At 39.2% G+C, this 23,010-nt stretch overlaps 1 protein-coding gene across 7 annotated transcripts in view; it reads left to right on the top strand.

Annotated features, from left to right (window-relative positions):
- myo16 (myosin XVI) overlaps positions 1–23,010 on the top strand; it is a 375,845-nt gene that overhangs the window by 54,243 nt on the left and 298,592 nt on the right. The window contains exon 1 of one of the 7 annotated variants that reach the window (XM_062069031.1): positions 6,906–7,381. The exons of 5 other annotated variants lie outside the window; for them this stretch is intronic. In XM_062069031.1, the coding sequence (XP_061925015.1) occupies positions 7,354–7,381 (28 nt within the window). In that variant the 5' untranslated portion in view covers positions 6,906–7,353. Of the gene's footprint in view, positions 1–6,905; positions 7,382–23,010 lie in introns of those variants that run through there. One more of the 7 variants, XM_062069025.1, reaches the window with a different exon arrangement.

Here is a 23,010-nt window from a genome sequence, read left to right as displayed (position 1 = left end):
TAACATGTATACTCACATACACACAAATATTCCAACATACACTATATTGCCAAAAGTATTTGGCCACCCATTAAATGATCAGAATCAGATGTCCTAATCTCCAACCCGTTCCTTTGCGAGGATTGAGACATTTTTCATCAAAAAGGGAATATATAAAAATCACAGTAGTCTGCATCCTAATGAAAACAGACCTTGTGCTGTAAGTGATGTTTATTATGTTTGTTGACTCTTATAAAGAAATCAGTGATAAAAAAAAAAAAAAGGCGAACGTGATGCATTTTTTAAAATGAATGCGCCACGTATGCTTAAAATGATCAAAATATGTAAATATTAAAAGTTATTATAAATGTTACTGTTACTACATTACATATACTAGGGGTGTGGGAAAAAATCGATTCGAATTCGAATCGCGATTCTCACGTTGCGCGATTCAGAATCGATTCATTTTTAAAAAATCGATTTTTTAATTTTTTTTATTATTTATTTATTTATTTATTTTTAAATTAATCAATCCAACAAAACAATACACAGCAATACCATAACAATGCAATCCAATTCCAAAACCAAACCCGACCCAGTAACACTCAGAACTGCAATAAACATAGCAATTGAGAGGAGACACAAACAGTATCAATATTAGTTACAATTTCAACATAGCAGTGATTAAAAATCTCTCATTGACATTATCATTAGACATTTATTTAAAAAATAAAATAAAATGAACAATAGTGTCACAGTGGCTAACACTTGCATCGCATCTCATAAGCTTGACAACACACTGTGTCCAATATTTTCACAAAGATAAAATAAGTCATATTTTTGGTTCATTTAATAGTTAAAACAAATGTACATTATTGCAATCAGTTGATAAAACATTGTCCTTTACAATTATAAAAGCTTTTTGAAAAATCTACTACTCTGCTTGCATGTCAGCAGACTGGGGTAGATCCTGCTGAAATCCTATGTATTGAATGAATAGTGAATCGTTTTGAGTCGGGGAAAAATCGTTTTTGAATCGAGAATCGTGTTGAATTGAAAAAAAAATTGATTTTGAATCAAATCATGACCCCAAGAATCAATATTGAATCGAATCCTGGGACACCCAAAGATTCACAGCCCTAATATATACGTACATCATGTATATAAAACCTTAATAGAGGTATTTGCATGTTTTTAGGGGCTCTATATGTAGAATTGAACGGCTACCATAGGCTCTATTGTAAACAAACTTTCTGATCGCATTTATTTGATATTTAGAATGCAAAAAAAAAAATGATAGGCCAAATTCCAAAAAAAGTCCAGTTCCCCTTTAATTGCCATTGTTCTGTTTGTCATGGTTTCCCACTGCAAGGGTTGACTTTCCAGAAAAGACTGCCTCTAGTGTTTCGGTGGAGAATTACACCAGCTCATCAGAACTTCAAATGGTTCACGGCTGCGTCAAAAGAATAAACCAACCTTTTTGCCATCCTGACTATTTGCAGGCCATGCCGTTGAACACAAGTACCTTCCTTTCTTCAAGAAAAAAATCTTAAAATATTTGCTCTATGGGAAGATTCATTATTATCTTGAAACATGTCATCATCACCAAACATCCTTTCGATTGATGGAATATGAAAAGTGTCCAAAATCTCAATGTACACTTGTGTATCTATTGAAGATGTAATGGCAGCCATCTCCCCAGTGCCAGTACCTGACATGCAGCCCCATATCATCTATGACTGTGGAAATGTGCATGTTTTCTTCCGGTAGTCGTTTTCATGAATCTCATTAGAATGGCACCAAACAAAGGTTGCAGCGTCTTCACCTTGCCCAATGCAGATTTGCGATCCATCACTGAATATGACTGTCATCCAGTCATCCATTGTCTATGATTGCTTTTCCTTAGACCAGTAGAACCTTGTTTTTTTATGTTTAGCTGTGAATGACGGTTTTTGTTTAGCTTTTCTGTACTTAGATCAGTCCTTCTCAAAATGTGGGGCGGTGTGGTGCCAGGGTAGGGGGCGCGTGTGACCTCCGGCAACATGCTTTTTTTTCTGTACCAGAATATGATGAAGCGTATCAAGGACTTGGCTTCACTTTAACCACGGTGAGAGACGAGGAAAGACCGGTGTGTTGTTTCATTTAATGTTAATACGGTTACAATGTTATGCAGAGGTGTACTTATAACAATGTTAAAGACAAATTATACTATTCAGTGTTTCCCATAAACTGCCAAGATACCTGTGGCGGTGGGGGCGTGGTTACGGGCGTGGTCACCATGGCATCATCGAGTAATTTGCATGATGTACTACAATGATATGATTTTCTCTAAAAAGGCTCAAAAAATGTATACTTACTAATTAATAATAACAGTTTTGTTTTAAACGTCCATCCATCCATCCATCCATTTTACAATATAATTACAACACTTTATGTACATATTTATGTACAGATTTGAACAATAAGTTATTCACTGAAATATATTTATTAATTGTGGTTCTTACAAAAAATATATCTTATAAAATATAAAAGCTAAAATGTCTCTTAAAGCTATGCCCCTTTAATTAGTGCATACTAAATAATTAAACTGTAGCCTACTACTACAACCATATTATTTACCAGCAACATAAAGTTAAACAGAGGCAGAGGTGTCCTGCCACAGTCAGTAACAAATAAACAGAAAACAGTAGTGTTCAAATACAAATAAGGCAACAAGAGAAGTATCCTACACTTCTCTTTTGTAAAGTAAATCTGAACAGCCTATATGGGCATCTACATCAACTATATGATTTGCCTGAGAAGCTGGACAGGACAAAAAAAAAATATATATATATATATATTTTTTTGAAATTTTTTTGTTTTTGTTTTTTTGTGGCGGACGTAATTCTTTCGTGGCGGGCCGCCACAAATAAATGAATGTGTGGGAAACACTGCTATTTATACTCACAGTGGAGAGGAGGCGAAGGGCGCAAAATATGTTTTCTTCCTAGGGGGGGCTTAACAGAAAATATTTGAGAAGCATTGACTTAAATCCCATTTTTTTAGGCTGTTTCTTACAGTTTGGTAACCAAGGATGACTTCAGTTTCCGCCCATTTGTTCTTTATTTGTTTTGCTGTTCATTTTTTGTGTTTTCAAGACACATCAAGGTTTCTGTCTTGACACTTTGATGTTTTTCTTGTAGACTTGCCTTTTACAACCTGCCCATGCTGTTTGTACTTGGTACAGATTTTAGACAAAGCTGACTGTGATCAACATCTTTTGCATTATTGCGTGATGATTTATCTTCTAGAAGAAGTTTGATAATCCTCTGCTTTGTTTCAATTGTCATGTCTTGAGTGGAAGCCATGATCCATGTCAATTCTTCCTGGTGCAACAGCTCTTCAAGGTGTGGACTAATTTAATCTCCTGCAGGTCTTAGCTTTAAAAAATCACATTTACAGAGTGATTCCATACTTTTTTCTTCAGAATTGAGTGATTCCACGATCTAAAGATGAAATTGTTACTGACTACCACAATATTCTTGATTATACTCTGATTTCTTTTAGTGTTTCTTAGGCTATGTCTACACTAAGCCGGATAAACCCTTAAACGAATAATTATTTAGCCTAAGCCCCGTTTCGCCTACACCAAATCATCGTTTAAGGTTCCCCTCTTTGGAAAAATTTTTACAGGGGGAAGTGCGCCGTGTATTTCTTGAATCTCCGGCTCTTAGCTTTGTATGGACTCATTGATCGTCTACAAACTGAGTCCGGAGAGGAAGTAATGCCAGAAAGACCGCGCCCCACACAGGAAGTGACATCAGAAATAACGCGCCACAGACAGCTTCATGATAAAGCGGTTTCGTAACTTGGAGCAAACCACTGGAAATATGGAGGCGAGTCTTTCAGACATGTTTCTCCTTCCGTCTGTATACACGCTTGTGGAAATCACACATGAATACCTTAAGAGAAAGCAATTGCAGCTATTTGGGATACAACACTTCTCAGACAGCAAGAGAACTTTCGAATGTCCAGATCAGCTGTGATTCTACTTACCGAAAAACTTTGTCCATTTGTCGAAGGAGAGCAGACGAGAATGCGGGCTGCCGTGGATGTGATTTAAAAAAAAAAAAAAAAAAAAAAAAAAAAAAAAAAAAGTAGCATGTGCTTTGTATTACCTGGCCGTCGAGGGAAGACAACGGATAACGGCGAATGCTTTAGACTGGCAAAGCAGACTGTATCAGTTATTGTCCGCCATGTATGTCGCAGACTCAACGTCGAGGTCCAGAGTATATAAAGTCACCAAAAACGAATGGACAATGAAGGTGAAGGCAAAAGAGTGAGGAGTGTCCTGACCAGGGGCCATACTTATCAAGCTTCTTAGAATTACTCCTAAGAAGTCTGCTAAGAGTTGACTTAAGAGTAAATAAATTATTCGCTGAAAGCTGCACTTAAAAGTTAGTTATCAAGCGTCTTACTCACACTTTCAGCGAAGTGTAGGACTGAATCTTAAGTGTCACACTCAGAGCTGAATTACGACATTACTATGTGCCGTAAACGGAATTTTAGGTGACGTCATTTCTGTGTCCATAGAAATGACCAATCACGGAAGGGAATCCGTTGTCTAAGAATAAAGAAATATCTTGGAAATATTTAAGTGGACAATGGGAGTGTATATTTTGACAATAAACTACAAAATAATACAAAACAAACTAGTCCCCGCCGGCACTCACGCTACCGCTCCCTCTCTTCTATCGCCCACACACTCACTGACGTCACTCACCTCACGGCCACACACATACGCTACTGTCATAACATTTTCTTTCCAATTCATTAATTAGGCAACTAATTTGAAACTGGTGTGGGTGGCTCTATATATACTAGCCCACTGCAGACACATGCAGAAATCAACAAGGAATCGAAAAGTATTAAATCTGTGACAAAAATAATATCCGCTCTGTCTAAACGATACCGTTTGATCAGCTGCTCGTCATCAAAAAAACAAAAAACATTGTTCCGTTCCCTGAACGTTCGCGCACGTCTCTCTCGCCTCAGTGCCATCTGACCTCTGAAGGTCTCTTAAATATCGTGGAGAGTAGGAGTGATTCTTAGACTTAAGAACGTTGATAAAAAGCTTTTATTCTTAAGTTTGAGAGTAGGACTAAATTTCGCAAATTCTCAGGACTTAAGTGTAAAATGGCACTCTAAGAAGCTTGATAAGTACGGCCCCAGATATCTAGATCCCTAGATTGACTGATGTAACATTTTCTTTATCACATTGTTTACTTCCACATGTCCATTAAATATTTGATTAATTTATGATGGCTCAAGTGTGATTCACTACAATAGGGCCCCACAGCACACTGGATTCCAGTTAATTGAAATACAACAACACTGGATGTTGTTCAGATAAGTTACATTTAAGAACTCGCACACAAAGCAACACTGGAGGTGACTATGGCGTGCGTATTTTCCTCGCATGCGTACTAGGTCGCGTTGCACCGGTGGACGGAGGGGGATAGGGGGTCTTAAACGACCATTGTGTGTGTGTGTGTGTGTGTGTGTGTGTGGACAAGGATAAGGTTAGGTGGGATTTACCCTGGATAACCTTAGCCGGCCTTAATGCCAGAAAGTTGCAATTTGGCGTCACTATAGACAGCGATTTTAAACTTGACAAACAAGTCAATGGCGTTTTAAAATCAAAGCAAAGGTAAAACCGTTTTTATCTTTTAACCTTTTTGAACAAGTCATGCATGCTTTTATTTCAAGTCGCCTGGACTACTGCAATGCACTTTATGCTGGCATTAGCCAAAAAGCTCTCTCCGGGTTGCAGTTAGTCCAGAACGCGGCAGCACGACTTTTAACAGGGACCAGGAAACGCCAGCATATAACCCCAATTCTTGAGAGTTTGCACTGGCTCCCTGTTCATTTTAGAATTGATTTTAAAACATTGCTGTTTGTTTTCAAAGCTTTACATGGACTGGCACCTCGGTATATCTCGGACCTCATCCAAATTTACAATCCTGCTCGCGCTCTGAGGTCCGAAAGCCAGCTCCAGCTCGTAGTGCCCAAGACCAGACTTCAAACCAGGGGAGACAGGGCCTTCTCTGTGGTCGGCCCTAAGCTCTGGAACACTCTGCCACTCCATGTTCGAACTGCTCCCACAGTGGAGTGTTTTAAGTCTCGTCCTAAGACCCACTTTTATTCTCTGGCTTTTAACACTACGTGAGTTGTGTGGTCTTCTGTTGTCCTCTGTATTTTTAAAATGTTGAGTTAAGGATAATATTTGAATATTGTTTTTAATATTGTTGTGCAGCACTTTGGAAACATTTTGTTGTTTAAATGTGCTACATAAATAAAGTGGATTGGATTGAAATGAACTATAGTTCCGTGTTATGTCCGATATCTGCTTTTCTTTTAATGAACATCCTTCAAGTATGGTGATTCCATAATTTAGTCAGGGGTTGTAGTATCATATCCCACCCCTGCTATTTGGTGTCCTTAAGACCTGTCTCTGTTGTGTCCCTCCAGTCTTCCCTCTTTTCTATGCAGATGACCCTCTTTTAAATGCAAAGCTCTTCCATTCATACATATTTGAAAGAGTCCCAGTGCTTTGACCTACAGACACACTGACACTGCACACACTCTTACTTACTAGTAACTTTAATGTGAGCGTGTGTTCATGCTACGCGTGCACACACACACGTTAGATAACGACACTTACCATTCCAATCCATTTGCGGCTAGTTTGAAGAGTGGCTGACACTCTTAACCTGTCAGCGCAACCAACAGCCGCACTGCAGCAGCTTCTCTCGTTAGCTTTCCTTCTTTACAATGCAAGCCCCCCAACACACAGTACCCCCTCTTCTTTTCCTCCATTTAAAAAAAAAAAAAATGATGTATGAGGCACAGTTAAATCAATTCTACAGACCTTTAATTTGTGCACGCATATGTAAAGGATTACCAGATTTTGCATGTGCGTGTGTGTGTGTGTGTGTGTGTGTGTGGTGAAGACAGAAAAGCATTGCGTCATCGGAGGAGGTGTGTTGAGCGGGAGGCGGGGCGAGCCGGCTGTCAGTCAGTCAGTGACGCGGGGAACACGTGTGATGGTCATGGCTCGGACGAGGGTGCTTCTGCTTGGCACATCTTGAGCGTGAGGAAGCAGCTCGCTCGCCGACCGGTTTACCCGGGCAGCGGATGCCGGCGTGTGTGTGCGTGTGTGTGTGTGTTACTGCAATTGAAGCTGCTGCTGCTGTGTGGAATAATGCACACACACAGAGTTTTGGTTAGGGAAATAATACTATAGTTTGTGCTGGAACCTGTAGCAGCTTGAAGGACACCCGGCTTAAGGTCTTCCTTCTTTCATCCTTCCTTGCTTCCTTCCCGACTCTAAAAATGTCTCACTATCATTTCATCAAATGCTGTAAGTAGCCTTTCTCTACTAGTGCATGCACAACTTCAAATGTGTCCTTTTTGCATGTGTGTGTGTGTGCTGCAGAGCAATGCTGCAGATGTGTGTGTGTGTGTGTGTGTGTGTGTGTGTGTGAAGTTGACCTGGCAAATTGCGGCAGGTAGCAGCACAGGGAAATAAATAGGAAGCGCGCAGGATTGTCTGGCATATTTTTTTTAACACGCAGACCAAGACAGACAAGAGTCATCAGAGAGCATTTCGAGGAACGTCGGAGATGAATAGAATAGAATAGAATGCCTTTTATTGTCACTATACACAGGTCCAATAAGATGAAAAGCAACTCCAGTATCAGTGCGACAGTCTATAAATATGCAAAACATAGGAAGGAAAGAAAAGAAAAATAGTGCAAAAGGGAGTAATGTGCACAGTCCGGTCCTGAGAACGAATGTTCTGAATGTGTTGTTTAAATATTAAATATCATACTATATACCAGGGGTCACCAACGCGGTGCCCGCGGGCACCAGGTAGCCCGTAAGGACCAGATGAGTAGCCCGCTGGCTTGTTCTAAAAATAGCTCAAATAGCAGCACTTACCAGTGAGCTGCTTCTATTTTTTTAATTGTATTTATTTACTAGCAAGCTGGTCTCGCTTTGCTCGACATTTTTAATTCTAAGAGAGACAAAACTCAAATAGAATTTGAAAATCCAAGAAAATATTTTAAAGACTTGGTCTTCACTTGTTTAAATAAATTCATTAATTTTTTTACTTTGCTCCTTATAACTTTCAGAAAGACAATTTTAGAGAAAAAATACAACCTTAAAAATGGTTTTAGGATTTTTAAACACATATACCTTTTTACCTTTTAAATTCCTTCCTCTTCTTTCCTGACAATTTAAATCAATGTTCAAGTAAATTTATTTTTTTTATTGTAAAGAATAATAAATACGTTTTAATTTAATTCTTAATTTTAGCTTCTGTTTTTTCCACGAAGAATATTTGTGAAATATTTCTTCAAACTTATTATGATTAAAATTCAAAAAAATTATTCTGCAAAATCTAGAAAATCTGTAGAATCAAATTTAAATCTTATTTCAAAGTCTTTTGAATTTATTTAAAAATTTTTGTTCTGGAAAATCTAGAAGAAATAATGATTTGTCTTTGTTAGAAATATAGCTTGGTCCAATTTGTTATATATTCTGACAAAGTGTAGACTGGATTTTAACCTATTTAAAACATGTCATCAAAATTCTAAAATTAATCTTAATCAGGAAAAATTACTAATGATGTTCCATAAATTATTTTTTTTAAGTTTTTCTCTTTTTTTCGGTTGAATTTTGAATTTTAAAGAGTCGAAATTGAAGATAAACTATGTTTCAAAATTTAAATGTCATTTTTTTCATGTTTTCTTCTCTTTTAAACCGTTCAATTAAGTGTAAATATCATTAATTATTAATAATAACATAGAGTTAAAGGTAAATTGAGCAAATTGGCTATTTCTGGCAATTTATTTAAGTGTGTATCAAACTGGTAGCCCTTCGCATTAATCAGTACCCAAGAAGTAGCTCTTGCTTTCAAAAAGGTTGGTGACCCCTGCTATATACATATATACAGAAGCATTCAGACTGTGGGTGGAAAGTAAAAATTGCACCCAGAGAGGTGCTAAACTATAAAATCAGTGCAAGATGGAAAGTATAGACGGGATGTTGCATCAATAAAGAACATGGAAGTGGATGTGCTAGCTTGGATCTTGTGCAGTGTTATTAGTTGCAGCCTGCATGGAAATGTTTCACGTTCAATCAATATGTGATAGCCAGGGGATGAGAGAGGAGACACAGCCATTCACCTTCCATTAGATGCTACGTTCCGTCTGTTCAGTAATTCCTCAATCCATTCACTTCTCGTGGCTCCAACCGTGTCTGCGGTCTTTCATGAAATCTCCCATCAAAGTTTTCGGTTAGTTGTTTGGCTTGGAAATTAAAGTGCAATAATAGGCCATTCCACATTGCCGCTGCCTGTATTGCTGTTCCGTATAAATGAGGATGTTCGTCCGTTCTGCAAGTGGTTTATGAGTTCAACCAAAACAAGTGAAATATTAGCAGGTCTTAAACTCTTTTCCTGTGTAAACCGCACCGACAGAGGATAGGAACGCAACGTGGACCCTGCAATTTTCTGGATTATGTGCTTGGGATGTGTACCGAAACTCGGTTACATAATATCACTGGTGCCGACATAAACGGGAAACAAAGTAGCTATCATTGCCCCGCTTTGGTGCTAAATAAAGCTTGAAGCTTATATTGTTGGAAGCTATCTACCGTATTTCCTTGAATAGCCGCAGGGGCGTTAATTAATTTAAAACCTCCTGTCAATCCTGCGGTTACCGGAAACCGGCGGGATGGCCGTGCATGCGGTAATTATTTTAAAACCTCTTCTCACTCCGGCGTTTACCAAAAGGAATCCATAAAATTTAGTCGTGCGCTTTGAGTGTGATGTAAGCATACCATCATGAAAAGCACATTTAATTAAAAAAACGTTATTATGGTCTTACCTGTACTTATAAATGGAGTCCATTTGCAGCTCCTTCTGACCAAAAGCATCGATAACTTGTTTATAGAAGTCTTCCTTATTTTCTTTTTTCCTTTTTAAAAGTCTCTGTCTCGATGGAGATATTCCTTTAATTATTACCTCCTGCTTCCATTGAAAGTCCAGTTTAGAAAACTGTTTTATTTTAGATACCGGTATGTAATCCTCCATGTTAAAAGGGAAAAAAAAAAATCTCTTGCTGCGTGTGTTCACTTCTTCTGCAGTACCGGAAGTCGCAAGAAGGATCACTAGCGCGGCAGCGCCCTCTACCACCAGGAGGCGGGAGTCATTTAATGACTTATACAGTATTTCACACACGCAGCTACGGTATATTAATAAAACATAGCTGCTTACTGTTCTCTTTAGCATACTGTACCGGTATTCAATAGCTTGGACCTTAAATCCTACTGAATAGCTCTTTATCTTTTTTCCTTTGTGCGATTGAAAACTACTGAAAGCAGCTTCCTCCATTTTGAAAATGAGGACAGATGCGTCACTCGTGACGTAACGAATTTGACCCGGTGGAAGTTCTAGCCATATGCTAAATATTTTGCGAAACGAGTTTGACCCGGTGAAAATTATAGACATGCGATAATAAAATTAATATTTTGCGAAACAAATTTGATCCGGCTTCAATAATAAACCGGCGATAAGGCCAAGCATGCGTTAATTATTTTGAGAAACGAGTTTGACCCGGCAGTAATTCTAGACGTGCGAATACTATATTCCCTGCGCCAATTCAAGGAAATACGGTATCTCTTTTTCAACTTTATTGCCAACCGTAACACGCCAACAGTCCTCAGTTCCAACAATGCACACACATTTTGCCGTATAGCGCTCGCCAAAACCGCAACAGAACACTTCCTCCAATATGCACCAACCGTAGTCATGGCGCATGTTTTTTTTTTTTTTGCAGATTCTCTGTGCTCTGTATTGCTGATGTTTTTCTGTGACAATTATGTCTGTTTGTTGCAACAATTAATCGATTGAATATATTAATTTGATTTGATTTTTATTCTGCTGCTTTGATTGTTGAATGAGAGGAACTAATAATAGTTGATCCAATCCGGACAACATGGAGTGTCCGTAACTTTAGTGAAGTGAAGTGAAGTGAAGTGAATTATATTTATATAGCGCTTTTCTCTAGTGACTCAAAGCGCTTTACATAGTGAAACCCAATCTCTAAGTTACATTTAAACCAATGTGGGTGGCACTGGGAGCAGGTGGGTAAAGTGTCTTGCCCAAGGACACAACAGCAGTGACTAGGATGGCAGAAGCTGGGATTGAACCTGGAACCCTCAAGTTGCTGGTATGGCCACTCTACCAACCGAGCTATACCGCCTTTAGTTACGCGGACATAGTTTGCGCGCAGGCGCTGCAGTAAAGCGCACATGAGAGCGGTGGGGGGTGCCGTGATCTGTGTGGCGGCAAATAGCAGATAGTTTTCTGTTTTTTATTTTCATTAATGCACCGATGTTAAAAGTGCAATTTCAATGTTGTTGATCTGCGTGTATTTAAAATAAATAAGGTTCAAGCAAGCAGAAAAATCCTTGTTTATTTCAACTATTTTCCCTAAAATACGCATTGAGGTAGGGCTGGGCGATATGGCCTTTCATTAATATCTCGATATTTTTAGGCCATGTCACGATACACGATATATATCTCGATATTTTGCCTTAGTCTTGAATGAACACTTGATGTGTATAATCACAGCAGTATGATGATTCTATGTGTCTACATTAAAACATTCTTGTTCATACTGCATTAATATATGCTCATTTTAAACTTTCATATAGAGAGGGAAATCACAACTAAGTAAATTTAGCAAAACTGTATTTATTAAACAGTTATTAAGCAGTGGCACAGACATTCATGTCATTTCAAAACAGAAAGTGCAAGATTGTCAGAGACATTTTCAAACAAGCTATTAGTGCACTTTTGTGCATGATGTCACTAAGATGACATATCAAAACAACACGAAATTAAAGTGCACTTTTTGTACAGAACGCCACTACAATAGTTTAAAACAAATACAGTGCATTTTTGTGCATGATGTCACACAAGATATTTCAAAAACTGTCAAATAAAAATTAGCTGCACAAATTGTGTATGTCCTTCGCTATGTGGTAGGTTACTGCGGACGTTATCTCCTTCTGTTTTTGACTATTTTTTTCATACGGTGTTGATTTGGAAATGGAAGACGCCAGGCTCAATTGGGTCAGTGCTGGTTGCTTCGGCATTTTGTTGGGTGTAGCACCGGCCGGAGATGTTGACATGTGGAGTTTCAAGCACTCTTCATTCTCTAGCGCAGTGGTCCCCAACCACCGGTCCGTGGACCGATTTGTACTGGGCCGCAGCCGCACAAGAAATAAAAAAATAAAAAAAGTTTTATTTTATTTTTTAATTTTTTATTAAATCAACATAAAAAACACAATATATACATTATATATCAATATAAATCAATACAGTCCGTAAGCACACATGATTGCATTTCTTTATGACAAAATTTTTTTTTTTTTTAAATTAATTTATTTTTTTTACTAACCCCCCCTGCGTGGGACAAATTTTCAAGTGTTGACCGGTCCGCAAGTACAAAAAGGTTGGGGACCACTGCAGTCTAGCGGATGACTTTTCAAATGATGCTACAAATTAGTAGTGCCTCTATTTTTTGTAGCAACGCTTTTGCCGCATACTTTACATATTACGGTTGTCTGTCCAACATCTTCCCGCTTGAAGCCAAACCACCGCCAGTAGATGGACCCCGTGCTTTTTTTCTTGAGGATTAACTCTTCTTCCTCCATTTGTTACCAGATTCGCATCTTCTCTCTCTCGTATTACCACTCGCACCGCTCCGCTTGCACCACCTGCCACTGCTAACGTTACCCATGCCGCTACCTCTCTGCTCGGCAAGGACGTATGACTTTCCACGCGCGACAGTATGTGACGTGCGCTTGTTTTATCTCTCTGTGAGACGGAGAGACAAGAAAGAGAAGAGCCTGTAGTGTAATGCCCGCAGCTAAAAGCAACTGCGTTAGAACGTATACTCGAATACTCACGGTATAGTCATTTTCTACACCGCACAGAGACAAACCCGCGATATATCGAGTATATTCGAGGCTATAAAGTGTGTTTGAACTGATTAGTAACATTAATTGATAGATTACTTATTGGCTACAATTGTCTTTTTGTGGATTTAATTTCCCATTGTTGAATTTATTACTCAGCTATAATTTTACATTATTCATGTATTTCAATTACCGTTCTGTTCAACTTGCATGTCACAAGAATTGTAGGGATGGGAATTGAAAACCGATTGTTGCTCAGAACCGGCTCCCAGTATCAATTCCTTGGAATCTCTTGACTATTCCCTTAACGATTCCTGCGTGCGGAAACATGGCGCCCAGGGAGCAGTAACGCTTCAGAGTTTGGATACATTTTACAAGAAAAGATTGCAACAACGCTCCTGGCAATAATTGTAAGGTTGCAATTTCATCAAAAGTTGTACATACAAGCAAACATGCTCAAACATTTGGACAAAAAGCATGCAATACCTAATAAATGGATGTTGCGTTTTTTAACTGCTCCGATCTCAACTCATCAACAGTAACGCTAGCACGTCATCTGCCAGGCCCATAAATACAACAGGTACTAACTAACACCACCTATAAATGTCAAAGCTACTATGACCTGAAAATTTGAATTAATGCCTTTTCATACATGAGCATGACTAGAGAATAATTCTGACTGGCTCCGAGGCTGGCCGTACTAGTATGTCCATTTCAGTTCTACCTTGTCTACCTACTCAGTGGCCTAGTGGTTAGAGTGTCCGCCCTGAGATCGGTAGGTTGTGAGTTCAGTCATACCAAAGACTAAAAAAAATGGGACCCATTACCTCCCTGCTTGGCACTCAGCATCAAGGGTTGGAATTGGGGGTTAAATCACCAGAAATTATCCCCGGGCGCAGCACCGCTGCTGCCCACTGCTCCCCTCACCTCCCAGGGGGTGAACAAGGGTCAAATGCAGAGGACACATTTCACCACACCTAGTGTGTGTGTGACAATCATTGGTACTTTAACTTTTAACTTTTAACTCATCACGGCAGCAAAGAGTAGACTAAGTTTGTGGTCAAGGGCTTACAACAATTTGCCACTGTAGATGCTCCTGATTTTCGGTAGGTGTATGTCTGTAGTCAGAGAAACATTGCATGTATTCTTCCAACCGGACTTTTACTTAGCCATTATATTGGGGCGGTTGCAAGTTTGATTGCAGCTTCCGCCATCCTCGTCACTGATGTTGTGTCCTTGGGCAAGACACTTTACCCATTTGCTTAAAGTATCATCCACACTGTTTTAATTTGAGCTTTTGTAAACCCCACATTTTGTGAGGTTTTCAATTCAAGGTTTTCATAAGCTGTAATCATCAATATTATATCAAAATATTTGAAATCTCTTGAGTGGCATGTAATGAGCCTGTAAGTCATATGTTAGTTTCACCTTGTAAATGTAATTGCTGGAGCAAACGAACCTCTGCACGATATTCTAATTTAATGAGTTTCACCAATGTTTTAAAAATGTTACACTCTTCCCGAATTTCCGCATATGTTTTATTTTGTTGAATTCCACAAAAAATTTTTTTTTATTATAGTTAATTTTTTCACAAAATTTTTTTTTCTGTGGTGTGTGTGCCTCTTAAGAACTCACTGTTGGCTTTGTAAGGTCATGTTATCTCTTAACTAAACAAAGTTTATTTTAATCCACCTGTTTGTTCTCTCTTTTTTTTTTTTTTTACAAATAACAATCGATAACAGAACTGACAAATAACCGAATCATTAAGCAGAATTGAAAGTGGAATCAGAACCGGAAAAATCCTATCAATTCCCATCCCAACACAAGATTGCATGTTTTCTATAATCCCCCCGAATTTTCCAACTTCGGAGGTCGTTTTAGAGGCGCAGTAGTGGCACCAGGGGAGGGATTTTGGGCCCCATGAAAAGAATCTTTACAGGGCCCCCAACACAGCGGCAACATTATAATTTAATCATCATTAGGGGCCTCTCTGGGCCCCCCCTCCATCATGGGCCCCTAGAATCTGTCTCCTTTACCCCCCCTTTTCGGCGCCCCTGAGTGGCACCAACTGTGTTTAAAACTACTGCACTGAAATGTGTAAGAAGAGTGAAACTTAACATTGCAGCGTCACTTTTCCCACCATGTTGAAACGAAATTGTTCATTTTCCGGAAAAATGGCGTGTATTGTTCTGTTTTGTACAAATATCAACACTGAGTGGGAGGTTAAATGATCTAGCAACTTATTCTGCTCTGTTGTGTTGAAAGCAATTGTTTCTGTATGATGACAATGTTATATACTTCATTAGGCATCTAGTTAAAGGCCTACTGAAAGCCACTACTACCGACCACGCAGTCTGATAGTTTATATATCAATGATGAAATCTTAACATTGCAACACATGCCAATACGGCCGGGTTAACTTATAAAGTGACATTTTAAAATTCCCGGGAAATATCCGTCTGAAACATCGCGGTATGATGACGTATGCGCGTGACGAAGTCCGAGTAACGGAAGTTATGGTACCCCGTAGAATCCTATACAAAAAGCTCTGTTTTCATTTCATAATTCCACAGTATTCTGGACATCTTTTGCAATTTTTTTAATGAAGGCTGCAAAGAAGACAGTTGTAGGTGGGATCAGTGTATTAGCAGCGGACTACAGCAACACAACCAGGAGGACTTTGTTGGAGCGCTAGCCGCGCTAGCCGCGCTAGCCGAGCTAGCCGCCGACTTCACCTTGACTTCCTACGTCTCCGGGCCGCCAAACGCATCGGGTGAAGTCCTTCGTCCTTCTGCCGATCGCTGGAACGCAGGTGAGCACGGGTGTTGATGAGCAAATGAGGGCTGGCTGGCGTAGGTGGAGAGCTAATGTTTTTAGCATAGCTCTGTGCAGTCTGGTTGCTAAGTTAGCTTCAATGGCGTCGTTAGCACAGCACGTCCATCGCTGCCTCTCAAGTCATTCACTGTAACGTTCCTCATCTACGAATCTTTCATCCTCGCTCAAATTAATGGGGTAATCATCACTTTCTCGGTCCGAATCTCTCTCGCTCCATTGTAAACAATGGGGAATTGTGAGGAATCCTAGCTCCTGTGACGTCACGCTACTTCCGGTACAGGCAAGGCTTTTTTTTTTATCAGCGAGCAAAAGTTGCGAACTTTATCGTCGATTTTCTCTACTAAATCCTTTCAGCAAAAATATGGCAATATCGCGAAATGATCAAGTATGACACATAGAATGGATCTGCTATTCCCGTTTAAATTAAAAAAAATCATTTCAGTAGGCCTTTAACTGATGGTGGGATGCCATGAGGTCGCTGTGTGAAAATGCACAAAGGTCTGGAAAAATCCGGCCTCTGTGTTTAAGGCACCGTCGAATAAATGCCGAAGGCTCTGATGTGCCAATTTTACCTTATCTCTGCGTGAAAGAGGCTATTGATTGACAATTCGAATCAATCTTTAATATCAGGACTGCTCTATCTCAAAATATCAGCCTTAGCTTCAGAGCTCCAGGCGGTTCTATTCCATAAAAGTCAAGAATGGCTTATCAATTAACAGTAAGCACTTTTTTAAAATCTTTCATTACGCACGCCTCATTAACAAAGGCATTCGTATGACTTGATTTACTCACCAACAATGTATTCAAGCCAACCTCAAGGGAGCTTCTTGATGTATGTCTTTTTAACTCCCAAGTAGCGCCCACACATATGCCGACATCTCCAGGGTGAGTCATGTCCGCATAAATACGCCATTCACTGTGACGGTTGTCATGCGCCTACCGCTTTATGACTGCGATGCTGACTGTAGCCTTGAGTGCAGGGTGACAATGTGAAGGACGTGCAGAAAGTGGGCCAAGCCAAAGAAATTAATGTCAGAGTCAAGGCGGCGTGAAAGACGTTTAGGTAGTCTTTTTGCATCTGTTACATGGCTTACACTACTCAAGATGTCTAAAGGTTACTGAACATACTTGTTCGTAGTTCAAGGTTCTGCCATTCTTAAGCTTTTCCCAGACTTGTTTTGTAGCATGATTTATTTAAAGCCTATCCACTTAGTTTTCTGATATTTCAAAAAGTCATCTTTTGAAACACTTCTCAAGATGTCCTCAGCACTGTTAGTCCATTTGTCTTAAGCATTCTTAAGAGACTCCACTCTTCAAAAGCGTGATTTATCAATCAATCAATCAATCAATCAATCAATCAATCAATCAATCAAAGTTATATAGACCTTAATCACAAGGATCTTCTGCTCAGATCCCACATTAGGGCAAGAAAAAACTCAACCGAATGGGCACAATCAGAAACCTTGGAGGGGACCGCAGATGCAATGGATGTCGAGTGGATCTAGTTAATAATGTGAGAGTCCAGTCCATAGTGGGGATCATCTTGAATGGAGACAAGTCAGCAGTGCAGAGACGTCCCCAACTGATGCACAGATGAGTGGTCCACCCCGGGTCCTGACTTTGAACAGCTCGCGCCTCATCTGTGGTCACCTAATAACCTCTCCACGCAGGAGAGGGGGGCAGAGCAGAAAAGAAAAGAGACGGCAGATCAACTGGTCTAAGAAGGGGTCTATTTAAAGGCTAGAGTATACAAATTAGTTTTAAGATGGGACTTAAATGCTGCTACTGAGGTAGCATCTCTAACTGTTCCCGGTAGGGCATTCCAGAATACTGGAGCCCAAATAGAAAACGCTCTATAGCCCGCAGACTTTTTTTGGGCTCTGAGAACCACTAATAAGCCGGAGTTCTTAGAACGCAGATTTCTGGCCAGGACATATGGTACAATATAATCAGCAAGATAGGATGGAGCTAGACCGTTTAGTATTCTATACGTAAGTAGTAAAACCTTAAAGTCACATCTTAAGTGCACAGGAAGCCAGTGCAGGTGAGCCAGTATAGGCGTAATATGATCAAACTTTCTTGTTCTTGTCAAAAGTCTAGCAGCCGCATTTTGTACCAACTGTAATCTTTTAATGCTAGACATAGGGAGGCCCGAAAATAATAAGGTACAGTAATCAAGACGAGACGTAGCGAACGCATGAATAATGATGGTGGACAAAATGGAACAAATTTTAGCGATATTACGGAAATGAAAGAAGGCTGTTTTAGTAACACTCTTAATGTGTGACTCAAATGACAGATTTGGGTCGAAAATAATACTGAGGTTCTTTACAAAGTCGCTTTGTATAATTGTTTGGTTGTCAAATGTTAAGGTGGTTTTATTAATTAGGTGCCAGTGTCTAGCAGGACTGATAATCAGCATTTCCGTTTTCTTGAGTTGCAAAAAGTTAGCAGACATCCGTTGTTTAATTTCATTTAGACACTGTAGTGGATTGTCCGAAGCTTAAACAGCAACAAAAATGAATTTAGTACAAAAAAATTATTTACCCATAGTCAAAAGTGCAAGTCTGATTGAGCTGTCCCTGCAGACAAACAACCGCCCTCCGGAGGACACAAGAATCAAGCAATCTCTCTATAGTCCTGATCTCCTGCCCATTTTATCTGTTTCCCTCATGCGTCAAGGTCCCGTTGTTTTCGACCTGTTTGTTTTGCACCATCCTTGAATCCCTTAGTCATGCTTAGACAATCAAAACATTTTGTAGACTGGTCGGCACGACTCCATATTCAACTTTGTCCTACATCTGGTCTATTCAATGGTATAGAATAGAAGAGAAATGAAATGAGCAGACATTCTTAATAGACACGAAATATAGTTCAGAGGTCAGAAATTCTACTACAACACGCCTCCAGCTGACTGCAAAGTGGCGTGTTGGTCAGCTTTAGGGACATGCAGAGTGAAAGCTAACACCGTATTTGCATATGATGTCACTTAACTGCAGCATGTAGATGCTGAAGAGTGCAGGGCCAAGAACTGAACCCTGTGGAACTCAGCACGTTACCTTAACATACTTCGAGGTCACATTGTTATGGGAAACGCACTGCATCCTGTCAGTAAGATAGGAGGTAAACCAAGAAAAGGCTAAGTCTGACATACCAATCGTGTTTTGATACGTTCTTATAAAATGTTATGATCGACGGTATCGAAAGCAGCTCTAAGATCAAGAAGCAGGTCCACATGGATGACGCATCAGCATCCATAGTTAGCAATAGATCATTAGTCATTTTTGCAAGAGGGATTTGCCCTGAAACTGGACTGAAAGGGTTCACAGAGATTGTGCAACAATTCTTTCGAGGATTTTTGAGATTCAAGATATTTAGGATGTCTGACTTTCTAAACCTGGTGGGTAAAGTAAATCTGCAACAAGTAGTCAATCACATTGCAGCTCTGTGTTACCCTGGAATTAAATTATTACCCTAGTTCTTTTGACACTAAAGCATAAAGTGAAGTTCCTTAGCTCCTTAGGTCAAAATGCATCTTAAAATCAGATTAGACATAAACATAAGGCGAACATAATGCGATGCTAGATGTGAGATAGTCCCTCAGTTTTTTTAGGACACAATGACTATTTATGGGGCAGCATGGTGGAACAGGGGTTAGTGCATGTGCCTCACAATATGAAGGTCCTGGGTTCGATCCTGGGCTCGGGATCTTTCAGTGTGGAGTTTGCATGTTCTCCCCGTGACTGCGTGGGTTCCCTCCGGGTACTCCGGCTTCCTCCCACCTCCAAAGACATGCACCTGATTGACAACACTAAATTGGCCCTAGTGTGTGAATGTGAGTGTGTGAGAAAGGAATCTATATGTTAAGGTTATGGTTACGGTTTGAGTTTATTTGGAACATGCATACAATTACAACATGATACATGTGTTCAACATGCGTGTATTTTTATCAAACACCTTTAACATAAAAATAAATAAATATATAAATATACACTACCGTTCAAAAGTTTGGGGTCACCCAAACAATTTTGTGGAATAGCCTTAATTTCTAAGAACAAGAATAGACTGTCGAGTTTCAGATGAAAGTTCTCTTTTTCTGGCCATTTTGAGCGTTTAATTGACCCCACAAATGTGATGCTCCAGAAACTCAATCTGCTCAAAGGAAGGTCAGTTTTGTAGCTTCTGTAACGAGCTAAACTGTTTTCAGATGTGTGAACATGATTGCACAAGGGTTTTCTAATCATCAATTAGCCTTCTGAGCCAATGAGCAAACACATTGTACCATTAGAACACTGGAGTGATAGTTTCTGGAAATGGGCCTCTATACACCTATGTAGATATTGCACCACAAACCCGACATTTGCAGCTATAATAGTCGTTTACCACATTAACAATGTATAGAGTGTATTTCTTTAAAGTTAAGACTAGTTTAAAGTTATCTTCATTGAAAAGTACAGTGCTTTTCCTTCAAAAATAAGGACATTGCAATGTGACCCCAAACTTTTGAATGGTAGTGTATATGTATATATATATATATATATATATATATATATATATATATATATATATATATATATATATATATATATATATATATATATACACACACACACAGTCGCGAACAAAAGTTTACATACACATACCATGGACAAAGATAAGACCTTCTGGAGGAAAGTTCTGTGGTCAGATGAAACAAAAATTGAGCTGTTTGGCCACAATATTCAGCGATATGTTTGGAGGAGAAAAGGTGAGGCATTTTAATCCCAGGAACACCATACCTACCGTCAAGCATGGTGGTGGTAGTATTATGCTTTGGACCTCATTTGCTGCCAATGGAACTGGTGCTTTAAATGGGACAATGAAAAAGGAGGATTACCTCCAAATTCTTCAGTACAACCTAAAATCATCAGGTTGGGTCTTGGGTGCAGTTGGGTGTTCCAACAGGACAATGACCCCAAACACATGTCAAAAGTGTTAAAAGAATGGCTAAATCAGGCTAGAATTAAGGTTTTAGCCTTCCCAAAGTCCTAACTTAAACGTGTGGACAATGCTGAAGAAACAAGTCCATGTTAGAAATACATCAAGAAGCTCCCTTGAGGTGGTCAAAAATTCAATCAGAAGCTTGTGGATGGCTACCAAAAGCGCCTTATTGCAGTGAAACTTGCCAAGGGACATGTAACCAAATATTAACATTGCTGTATGTATACTTTTGACCCAGCAGATTTGGTCACATTTTCAGTAGACCCATAATTAATTCATAAAAGAACCAAACTTCACGAATGTTTTTTGTGACCAACAAGTATGTGCTCCAATCACTCTATCACAAAACAATAAGAGTTGTAGAAAGTATTGGAAACTCAAGACAGCCATGACATTATGTTCTTTACAAGTGTTTGTAAACTTTTGATCGCGACTGTATATATACATATGAAGATGAGGTAGATCCCCTCGACCTGGCCTGCTGAAAAAGTGTGGGCACCCCTGCTCTCGACCCTGAATTTAAAACGATCTATCTTTTTTCAGACTGTTGTCTGGGGGGGAAATACAATCTTATATTATTGCAGCACTTACAGTTGATTAGATGGCTTGTCCTTTAATTCATTGTACCCGGTTCCTATGGTTGTGTTTACGTTTGTGGCATGATGTATGTGACATGAATGGATCGTAAGCTAATGATCTGTGCACTTATGATGATTGGATTGAGTCCTGGCCAAGGCGAGTCAACTGAGGGCCAGGCACGCATGTACTGTGCAGTATGTGACACATACACCAGTACTGATGCTACATACAGTACTTGTATACACATAACTGTGATGTTCCCGACTCAATATTGCACACAGTTTGCTGACTTTCCCCTTTTATCACATTCTAAATGTGTAGTGTTGCTTTGAGTGGCTGTTGTGCTGAAGTGGTGGACCGCATCAACATTGAAGCTATGGTTGCCTTTTATACTGGATGTTAGAGCATCATGAATTGTTCATACAAGGCATGCTTTCATGTTTGCACCGCATTTTGAAGAAACAGTGATACCTCTGACCAGGCAATCGTTGTCCTTTATCCTCTGAGCCACCGTCGGTGTATTTCCTTTGTTGCTATGTTCTGTTTTTAGTTGACACAGTTTTGTCTTCGTATATTGTGTAGTTCTGTTTATATTTGCATAGTCAGTTTTTCGATAGCAGGATTAATACAAAAATTAATCATTTATATAAGGGGCACAAATCTGAAGCCACGTTACAATTAGACTGCAATCCAATTGCCAATGCACATCCATAACTCTGTGATTGAAATAATACTTATAAAATGTGCCTAAAGAACTAGCAGAATCCTTACAGTACTGAGCGTATTCCGCATTGTTTTATTTAGTAAATGATTGCTGATATTTCAAAAAAATCTACATTTATTGGCAGCATTACGCTTGTGCAACCATAACAATCAGTTTTGCTTGGTTTGACGGCACATGCAGCGTACACAGAGACCTAATGTGCAATAAAGATAATACAAAACAAGGTAATAACACCATGGTTCATAAACAACAGGCTATTGAGCGTATTTACAATGTGAAAAAGACTCTTAAACTAGAATTTGGGGCATTTATCACTTTTTCAGAATGTGTTCCTCTTCTGACAATCTACAGTAATACTATAGTAAGTGACAGTATAGCCACTCTTTTTTATTTTTATTTGTTTTTATTTATTTATTTTTATTTTTTATTTTTTTGTCCTGTCCAGCTTCTCAGGCAAATCATATAGTTGATGTAGATGCCCATATCGGCTGTTCAGATTTACTTTACAAAAGAGAAGTGTAGGATACTTGTCTTGTTGCCTTATTTGTATTTGACTTTATTAAATGTATTTATATTATCATTTGGTGCAGCCGGGCCGGAGCAGGAGGGGATAGAAAGAGAAAAAAAGGAAGACAGAGGGGGAAATTGTGGGGACAAGAGGGGGATTAGACAGAGAGACAAAAACAACAGCAGCAAATACAACAACAACAACAACAATAGAGCAACATCAGCAAATACGACATGTACAAATATGATGGTAAAAGTAATAGCAAAAAAGCAGTTATCAAAAATAAAAAATAATATAGAAATGACAATGAGCATTATTACACTACAAATGGAGCAATACAAATACCAATAGAAATAGCGCTATTGATAAT

Source organism: Entelurus aequoreus, linkage group LG14 (genome assembly GCF_033978785.1).
Source record: "Entelurus aequoreus isolate RoL-2023_Sb linkage group LG14, RoL_Eaeq_v1.1, whole genome shotgun sequence".
In the NCBI taxonomy this organism is placed as follows: domain Eukaryota; kingdom Metazoa; phylum Chordata; class Actinopteri; order Syngnathiformes; family Syngnathidae; genus Entelurus; species Entelurus aequoreus.
The sequence above is the reverse complement of the archived record's forward strand: the minus strand, read 5'-3'. Positions and strand labels throughout refer to the sequence as shown.